At 33.0% G+C, this 10832-nt stretch overlaps 1 protein-coding gene across 2 annotated transcripts in view; it reads right to left on the reverse strand.

The window, feature by feature from the left end:
- atxn7 (ataxin 7) overlaps positions 1 to 10832 on the reverse strand; it is an 85800-nt gene that overhangs the window by 24988 nt on the left and 49980 nt on the right. For both annotated transcript variants that reach the window (XM_009305965.5, XM_001341439.10), the window contains exon 5: positions 6502 to 6606. In XM_009305965.5, coding sequence (XP_009304240.1) covers positions 6502 to 6606 — 105 coding nt within the window. The remainder of the gene's footprint in view (positions 1 to 6501; positions 6607 to 10832) is intronic.

Here is a 10832-nt window from a genome sequence, read left to right on the forward strand (position 1 = left end):
TACAATGCAAAAAAGAAAGGAATTGAATCAATGAATGGAAAAAAGCAGACAAAACAGCACATTAAAACCCCCAACAATCATACAAATTGGCTTTTTATATGGGCTTTTTGTTCTTTGACTCTTTACAGTAAGGCTCCATATAACATCTGTTCAATTACAATTAATGCAGTGCCAATTACAAAAGTTTTTATTAGTATTATGCATTATCAAATAGGTTTTTTTATTATTTAATTCGTTTACTCTCAACATGTATATAAAATAATGTAACACACAAACTTTTTGTGTGGTTAATATACCTATTAAAGAAATCTTTTTCACAGCTTAGGTCAATATCATTATAATACTGTATACCATGACAAAAGCTTCGGCAATTAAAGTAGCAACAAGAACATTTTATACAGGCAAAAGCCAACCTAAAACTGACATATTTTGCATTTAATTGATCTTGATTGCCTTGACTGTCAGATGCTACATATTGGGGTATAATAATTCAGTTATAAATGTTTGAGTATAATAATATGAATGTTGGGGTACAATAAAATGACAAATGTCATAGTTATACTTTAAACTATGATATAAAATCATACTGGTGCTACCAGAACAGCAGGGCTAACAGATCCAAAAAGACATGAAAAGAAATTGATATAGTAGTTCAAACTGTAAGAATAATAATAAAAATAAAAGATAAGTAAATAAATAGATAGATTAAAAAAATGAACAAATTAATAATAATAATAATAATAATAATAATAATAATAATAATAATAATAATAATAATAATAATAAAAATTAAAACCAAAAATATTAATGCAGAAAACACGCTGAGGTATAACCTGGCTTGTTTTGTATTTAATTGAAAGCTCTTTGCCCTTCACATGCTGCATGCTGGAGCATAACACATCAGTTTGCATTTTACATTTGACAGTATCTAGATTATTTATATATATTTTATTTTTGTATTCTGCTGCCCTACTTTACAGTATGCTAAAAAGCACCAAGCATTTTGCCATTGGGATTTAATGACAGATTGGCTCCTCCTTGTGGTCAATACTGAAATAATCCAAGAGAACCAGCTTTTCTCTTTTTTTTTTTTTTACTACAAAATCTTCAACAACAAACTGACTCAGCATCTGGTAATGGAGACTTTGGTTCAAGGTTAATTAACTGTGTACAAAAAAAAACAGCTGTGACAAAGCAAGACCTTGACTGGGCCGAAACGCTTTTAAAATCATAAGAAGAACGAAGGCACTTTTAACAAATTTCATTACATGAGGAAAAAGACCCTGGTTCCGTTAGGAGACCTCTACTGAAAGACAACCATCTCATTCACAACACTTTCTTGAAAATTGTTAAGCATAAGCCAGATGATTATGTAATGTTTATGAGCAAAATTAAATTAATAAATAAAAATACAAAATAAGCAATTTCCTTAGCATGGTTTTTTATTCGTTAATTGTTTTCTAGAGTTTTTACGGAGGTATTTCATGTGCTAGATTAGTTTAAAATGACATGATATGTACTATTAATAATGAATACTACTATTATACTATTATATTTTAAAACTATGGTACTAATAATACTATAATACTATTTTGTATTATTAATACTATTATGATACAAGGCTCACTTCACTTTTATTACTGATTCTTATTCTACTGTATTAATTTAATTCTTTATTTTTATTTTTTGCTGGGCTGTCAGTTTTCATCTGTTTTCTGTTTACAGGCAGCTTAACATCATGATTTGATTAGGCGTTACTTTTGATTTATAAACCCAAAAGTTCTGCAACATATGGCTAATTAATTTAATTATAACGCTAACTCAACGTTTTTATTACTGTATTCCGCAATTTTGTCTGCATTTTTTTCCTACATTGCAGAAATCAAGGGCGCTACCTTCAAGTTGGGCTCTAACATTAGAACATACATTAGAACCTATGCATGTGTATATTTATGTCTTTATGTACTACTACAACAAATAAAAACAACAACAATTATTATATTATGAGAGGACAATAATGGTTGAGATACAACTATTTGAATATCTGTTTTGTTTCCTAAATCTAAATGTCCTACTTTAAATACTGTATACAAAGTGTCATTTTTTATTCCTAATGTGCAATAAATGCTTCATTTAGACAAATTTAAAGGTGATTATCTTGATATTTAGATTTACAAAAAAAAAAAAAAACAGATTCCAGATATTCAGTTATATCTCAGCCATTATTGTCCTCCCATAGTATAATATTTATTGTTGTTATTATTTTTATGCATGTACAGCATGTATGTATGTATGTATGTATGTATGTATGTCTAATGCACTACTACTAAAACTAATAACAACAATGATTACATTACGAGAAGACAATAATGGCTCAACTATTGAGTTTTTTCCCTAAATTTAAATATCAAGAAAAGCACCTTTAAATTTGTCTGAATAAAGTGCACATTACTAATCAAAAATTACGTTATATATATTTAAAGTAGAAAATTTACAAAAATATCTTCACGAAACATGATCTGTGCTTAATAATATAATGGTTTTAGCATAAAATTAAAATCTATAATTTTGATCTATGCCATGTATTTTTGGCAATAGCCATGCAACATAAGACTGGCTCTGTGGTCCAGTCTAGGGTCATATATAAACAATATGTTTTCAATTTTAGCAGTCAGCCTAGAGCTGGGCCATATTGCAAAGAAATTCTCCCTATATCATGTTTCATAAGATTCAATATCAATAATTGTTGAATATTTTTAACAATACATTTAGGAATGTTAGGATTTTTTGTTATTTAACCAGTTCATTTTAATTTACCAATATTACCTGGGCAAACCGTTTAAATAGTCAAAACTAAAATATTTTTAAAAAGTTACTCATCTCTTTATAATAAAATAAACATAGGTGTTAAAGAGACTCTTAAACGATAAATAAAATGTTACAAAGTGTGTGCAATGGTAAATGTAGATCAACATTTGTAAGGTGTAAATAATGATACAATAGACTTCAAACTCTGTAAACAAAACAAATTATGATGATCAAATCTGAGCTTTCAAGTAAAGGAACTCTTCTTCTTCTGCCTTAGTACCATATGGTTGCGGAATCAGCTCTTTGGAACAAGCCATTTTAGACTTGTTTAGAAATGCCAACTGAGCCAAGGTTCGAACCAGCGACCTTCTTGCTGTGAGGTGACAGCACTACCTACTGTGCCACTGCTTCGCCCCTTTCAAGTAAAGGAACTAACTTTTATTATTGAAATACATATTGCAACATTACACTTTGTGAAGTTAAATGACTCAATGACTCACTATGCTAAAAAATCTTTCAGATGGGGAGCTAGTGGCTGGGATGCACAAGAAAAGAAACCAAAAAGGCACTCTGGCGGCATCCTTGCATCCTTTTTTATGTACAATCTCCTCATTGCTGCTATATGACTCATTTTCGCACGTGTTGCTATTCTGACCTGAATTGACAAGCACGATCGCATGGATACCTTCACCATTATTATAGGTGTCTCTCATGACTAGGCAACCATCAACTGTTTTCTCAGAGGATGACAAACGTATAAACCATTGCTGCAGCTCCAATGCAAATTGAAAAGAAGAAGAAAAGTAAAAAGCACTGCAGTGTTTGTCAGAGGTAATTAGCCTGCCGTTATTACTGAAATGTGTATATTCCATACAAATTGTGAAGAAGATTGGTTAGTTCTACTTGCATGAATCGCAGTGCAGAAAAAGTTCAGATGTTTTTTTTTTTTTTAACAAAGTGTACCTGGAAAATGCGCCTCTATTGGAAATGACTTATGCCCTAAGCTTATTGGCATCCTTCTAAGGCGTGCACTCAGCAGCCGCATTTTAACAAAACTATAGCCTTCATACCAAAACTTCATACTGAATCTTTTTTATTAATATTGACAATGCTGTTTGGTCAATAAATACTAGGGATGTAACGGTATCAGAATTTCACGGTACGGTAATACCTCGGTATGAATGTCACGGTACGGTATTTATTGAATCATTTACAGGAAAAAACAAAACTTATTAAAATACTCCAAAAAAGTGCCAAAAGTGTCAATGACATACAAATTAGCCATCTATCTGTAAGCTTTGAAACAGGAACTTCAATTTTAATAACAAAAAATTATTAAACCATGTAAAAAAATAAAGTTTCAATTTAGTATTGTTGAAAACTCATCACATTCAACATTTAATCACACTCAGCCCATCTACCCAGATGAGAGCTCTGCTAGTCGGACTTCTCATCAAGCATCTCCCGCTGGATCTAATCTCACTATATTTATTAAACGGGATATTTCATTTATCTTGTTGTCTTTATCTAACGACATATTCCCTGACTTTGGTCATTGGAATCTATTACTTGTTCTCAGGTAACGTGTTTTGGCTGAGCGCAAAGATAAGTTAATGATTAATGTAACCACGTACATTCTGTATATTGACTGATCGCCTTTATTTCCTATAATGTAAAAACTTATTGTATGTTATACTTTTAAAATGGCCATTATCGATTCTTAAAACTGATACTTAGCAAAAGAGAGGCTGTGTTTCGTATTTTCACTGAAATTGAAAGGAGGCAGTTGTTATCGGCTCCGTTTTGTTATAAATATCCACACAGTGAAGATGACGCTCATGCAGCACGGCGCCTCAACATTTCTGCTGTCTAAGTTGCTAATATTAAAATGAAAATAGGCAGTTCCTTAAATCATGTTTACATTTTATTGTTGAGAAAGTGAAACAACGAAGCCAGGGTGATGTGAATGAAGTTATAAAGTACACTGTTCCCTTTGAAGATTTACCCGTGTCCTCGGTATAATCTGCTTTTCCATATCAAACTGAGAAGAAGAGACTGCAGCCTTGATCAAACTTGCGAAGTCTGAACTTACACGGAGATAATGCAGGACTGAACTGTGCGTGTAAAGCAGGTCGCACACCAGAAGCGACGCTCGGCGGCGCGCCGCGCAGCGCCACGTATTTTAGAATTCTAATCATAGGTTTCTATCAGGATACACACACCGGCGCCGCAAGTCGGCGGCTGTCGGCGGCGCCCGGCGACGGCTCAGGACGCAGTTCATTTTTCAGCCGCGCCACAGAGCGCCATCTGATTAGTTTCATGTTAAATATCATTCGAATGTGCGCGTCTGGTGTGCGATACTTTAATCTGTCATGTACGCGCCGTGTCGCGGCGCCGAGCGGCGCTTCTGGTGTGCGACCTGCTTTAGAGTTTTCCAGCTCTTTTCATCCCCGCTTCTAGCAGCACACTCCATTTCCGCATTACTGGATCTGTAGCAACAACAGACCGCAAGGGATGATGGTCAAGCATGGGCTGATGGCAATTGTAGTTTTCGTTACCTCCCGTTCGCTTCATTCGCCTGAGCAAATTTTCTCAGAAGACCTATAGTTTTACCGAGTCATGCGACTTCGGTAATATCGAAAAAAATTAATATTGCGGTATGACGGTATTTACAATACCGTTACATCCCTAATAAATACTGATAGCAATTTCAGCTGACTTAGCCCAAAGTCAGCCTTTGAATTGCAGAACTTTAAGCTTTAAACATGCAGGATTCATAATTAAACAGACATGTTATGATTATATTTAAGTGTACAGATCAACGTTTAAATTATTCATCCAAAACATGACAAATTCTAGAACATTCTGCTTTTAAAAGTTAATTTACAATTTCATTGTTGCTATCATATAGTGGTCCTACCTAAAGCCATGTTTTAAAATGTAAGCTTTTTCTGTCAATAATGCTGGGTTACACACAATCGATTTGTGTTGAGACAACAAGAAGGAATTAAGTGAGCTTATTACTTTTTACAAATTTAGGTGGATTGAATATAAAACAATCAAGTTGCCCACAAAACACCCTCAAGAATTGTGTTGTTTCAGCTCATTTAAAATAAAGTAGTTCAAACAAACTGCAAACATTATTTTTTTGAGTGTATGCCTTACATTGGGGAAAGAAGACTCTCTGTGTTCAATTATACATTATATAAATTCACTTTTGAATTAACGAACATCAGCACAATTTCATTTTTACAAACATTTACAAACAACTGCACAGTGGCAGCTAAAAAACAACAACTAAACACCCAAAGCAAGCCATTTTCCTGAAAACACAGATCAGAGGCATGCAGAAAACGGCAGCGATTTCATTTAATTATTCTTTTTTTTTCATTCCAGGAATTTTCTGACGTCTGACGGGAGGTTTTTACATGTGCTGGATTGGATAAAACAGCGCAGACGTGCCGACTAAAAAGAGCACATCAAATATTAACTTGAGGATAGTAAACACAAGTCTGGCGGTGGGAATCAAAGGCTTGTGTTCTTCCCTCTTCATGTTATGATGGTTGAGGCAGAGCAGAGGTGGAGGCGGGAGGGAGGGATTTCTGTCTTAATTCCCTCGAGTCAGATAAGATTTTTTTTTCTGAAACGGCTCCAATGAAGACAGCAGGGAGAACAAGCGGAAGGTGGTCTTACCGTAATGTGCTTGGAAGGCCTGGGGTTTCACTACCTGACTGCAATGGCTGCACATGACCAGGTAGAAGTCATCCTGTGCAGGACACTGGCCGAAGATGGGCATGTCTGTGAAAACACACACACACACAAACACATATTAGCTTGAGGGTACAAAAAAGGGTGTGTTTCCCACTCAGTTGATTTAAAAAAAAAAAAGAATGATGTGACGTTTTTATGCAGTTAGATGCCTAGATTATTGCGTTGAGTTTAAAAGGCAATGCTGATAATTAGGTTATTAGAAAAACCTTAAATGTACTTAAATACCACTTCAATATTTAAATATAGACGAATGATGTGTGGTAATGGGGGGAGAATAAAATTTAAATAAAAGCTTGCACTTCATCCCACTCCATTTCGACCATTTTGAAAATTATTTTGTTTAAAGAATTGTTTTGTGTATGATTTTTCTGTTCGAAATAAATAAATCAAATCTAAATAATGCAAATAAAAAGTGAAAATTTCTCAAATAATTTCAAACAGATGTCTAAAATGGTTACGCAAGTTATTAACTCTCAAATAAACAAATAAAAACGGAAAAGTTTTACAGTGGTTCCTAAGTTGTCCATTACATAGTTTTATTGGAGTAAATCAATCAGGGCTTCAGATTACATAGAAAAAAGACTTGAGAACTTATGATTTATAGTTGTGTGTTGAGGTAAACACAAATTAAATTAAATTCCATAGACTGCATAATGACATGTTTTATATTAGTTATTATTTGTAGACAACACTATACCAATGTTTCAAATAGGTCTGTGCAACATAACTTGTCTTGTTCTATATTATGCTTTATCATTTACATACATTATTTACTGTAATAATAATTTCTCATAATTTGGATGACTGCAATCATGCCGCTACAGGGGAGCAGACGGAAACATGAATAACAGCATGGTGAGAAAGTTGCCAGCTTGTAAGTACACTGTTTGCATTTTATTTAGCATTATATAATGTTGGGCATGTAATCATTACTTTTTTAAATTTGTTTTATATTTCATTAATATTCATTTGATATGTCTGAATAAAAATCAATCAATCAATCAATCAATCAATCAATCATAAACGAGATTATCTTTGAGTATCCAAAAAATAAATACCCAAGTGATCAAAATTTGAATGAATGAAAATTATAATTTAAACAGTATCATGATATGAGATACCTTGTTTTGTGACATGACATTTTTGTCAAATATCCAGGCAGTCATACAAACAAATGAAAACATTTGCTAATATGGTCAATAAATGTCATATTCTCTAAAAATAAAATAAAAATAGCTTTTTTATTGGAAAGAAATGTTACCAAAGCTTTATGCATAAAACAAATATTACAAATGTCCACAAGCCCAAGCATAATAAATACAATTCAGTAAATCTGACATACTTAGAGTTTAAGTTGCGATTATTTTCTTGCCTGTGGAAATGAATTGTTGTTAGAAGTTACACTGGTGCCATTAATAATTTTCCTGATAAGCACTGCCATTTTTTTTTACGTATGAGAAGCATGAAACACCAGAAGCTGAATGAAATATTCAACCACAAGCAACACAGTCCATTAGCTCAGATCCAAAAAAAAAAAAATGTCCAGCATGAACTTAGAGTGATTGTGTTTACTTACTAATCAAACAAATGTCTTGTGATTTAAACTATAGTGAGATGAAACATTGCTGACGTTCTCAACAGACCTGATGTAAAATACAGAACAAACACTGTGCCAATCACCAACATTCATCATAATATCTAATCTTTTTAGAAATGTGGTATATTCATATCAACTTTGAATATGATATAAAGTCAAAATATTAAGTATGAAACAAAAATATAGCCATGAGTTTTTGTTTTTTGCAATTTATTTGTCCCAGAGTCGTATTAGTATTACTGAGCCCCTATTGTATTGTTAACTAATACTTTGAATTAGCTTCTATTTTGATATTTTCTGTTTTAATTTCAATCTTAAGGTTTAATTAAAATTTTGTTTTGGCCATTTCATCATTGCTCATTTTAGTATTTGTATTACACAAATTATTTAGTTGTAGATTTTAAGTGTTATTTTAGTATTTAGTTTTTTTAACTAAAAGATATTTAATGTCAAATCATTCAGGAGCTATTGCAAACATTCATTCATTCATTTTCTTTTCGGCCTAGTCCTTTTATTCATCCGGGGTCGCCACAGCAAAATGAACCATCAACTTATCCAGCGGATGCCCTTCCAGCCAAACCCGTCTCTGGGAATATTGCAAACATATTTATATATTTTAATTCCAAGCATTAGTAATCTTTTTTTTCTTAACAAATACAGTACCTGACAAAAGTCTTGTCCCCTATTCAAGTTTTAGGAACAACATATAATATTTAACTTCTAGTTGATCATTTGGTATCAGAAGTGGCTTACATGAAAGGCGAAGGCCTGGGGATTACGCTTATTTTACCAAAATAAAATATGATCATGGCTTGATTTTTAATAATTTAATTAGGGTAGTAAGGTCTGACTTTGCTTATAGAATATAAAGTAATGATGCAGTGGAAAAAGAATTATTATTGTGTATGGCTCCCATGAGCTTGGAGGACTGCATCCATACATCTCTGCAGTGACTCAAATAACTCATTAATAAAGTCATATGAAACAACATAGCGTTCTTACAGGACTACCAGAGTTCAACAAGATTACTTGTATTCATCTTCAATGCCTCCTCTTTCCTCTTACCCCAGACATGCTCAATAATGTTAATTTCTGGTGACTGGGCTGTCCAATACTGGAGCACCTTGACCTTCTTTGCTTTCAGGAACTTTGATGTGGAGGCTAAAGTATGAGGAGTACTATCCTGCTAAAGAATTTGCCCTCTCTTGTGGTTTGTAATGTAATGGGCAGCACAAATGTTGATACCTCAGGCTGTTGATGTTGCTATCCACTCTACAGATCTCTTACACACCACCATACTAAATGTAACCCCAAACCATGATTTTCCCTACACCAAACTTGACTTATTTCTGTGAGAATCTTCAGTTCATGCGAGTTCTTATAGGTCTTTTGCAGTATTTGTGATGATTGGGATGCAGTTCAACAGATGATTCATCAGAAAAAATGACCGTCTGCCACTTTTCCAAATGATCAACTAGAAGTCAACATATTATTTGCTGCTCTTACATTTGGAATCGAGTGAATTTAATCTGCTCCAGAAACTCTAAAATGTGTATCAATAGTATTACTTATTATTAATAGGCTACTTTATGAAGCAAGTTGCATTAACTTTATTAAAATGAAAAAGTTAAATCAATACAAATAAACTATTTTGCAAAATCAGTTTTTTAAACTTTATCAAAGGAATCACTGAATTTTAATCAGAATGTTAAGCTGAAAAACCGTTTTCAATATTCATAAGTAACGTTTGTTGAGAGCCAAAAACTAATATTCACACACACGCACAAAAAAATATCAGTAAATTAGCAGTTTTCTGATTTTTCCTCCAAAAGTGTTTGATGTTGAAGTACCTTTTGCTGACATTTCTAATGGTTTAAAGTGATGTATTTTCTGAGTTTGGGCTGGGCATATATTTAAGAATATTCACATTTTTTATTCAACCACTTTATTTTAATTTACCAACATTACTATGGCAAATAGTTTTAATAGTCATAAATAAATAAATAAATAAACATAAGTGTTAAAGAGACTCTTAAACTTGATACATTACAAAGTGTGTACAATGTTTGAAAATGTGTAAACAAAGTGTAAATGTTGAACAATTAAAGCAAACATTAAAGTGTGAATAATAGTAGAGTAAACCTCAAAAACAAATTATGATAATCAAATCTGAACTGTCAAGTAAGGAACCAACCCTCATTAATTAAATACATATTGCAACATTATAACTTGTGAAGTTATATGACTACACTATCCCCTATAAAACATCTTTCAGATGGGGAGCTAGTAGCTGGGATGCACAAGAAAAAAAAAAAGCCACTCTGGTGACATCCTTAGATTCTTCTTTTATTTGCAATCTCACGAGCGGTGTGCACGCAGCATTTTGGAAAGTTTAGATGTTTTCAACTAGGAGTGCCAGGAAAATGTGAGTGTGTCACATGTGCACAGCTTGCACACCATGTGCGCGTCAATCCTTTTTTGTGCACGCAAGACATGCACCTTGATTGGAAATAACATTAACTTACACCTACACAAGATTATTAATAAAACTATAATGCTTCATACTGAAACAATGGTTATTGACAATGGTGTAATAAATACCGATACAGATTTTAGCTGACTTAAAACATGGCAATAAACTGGCAGTATTTTTCTG

The sequence above is a fragment of the Danio rerio genome, chromosome 11 (genome assembly GCF_049306965.1).
Source record: "Danio rerio strain Tuebingen ecotype United States chromosome 11, GRCz12tu, whole genome shotgun sequence".
NCBI lineage: Eukaryota > Metazoa > Chordata > Actinopteri > Cypriniformes > Danionidae > Danio > Danio rerio.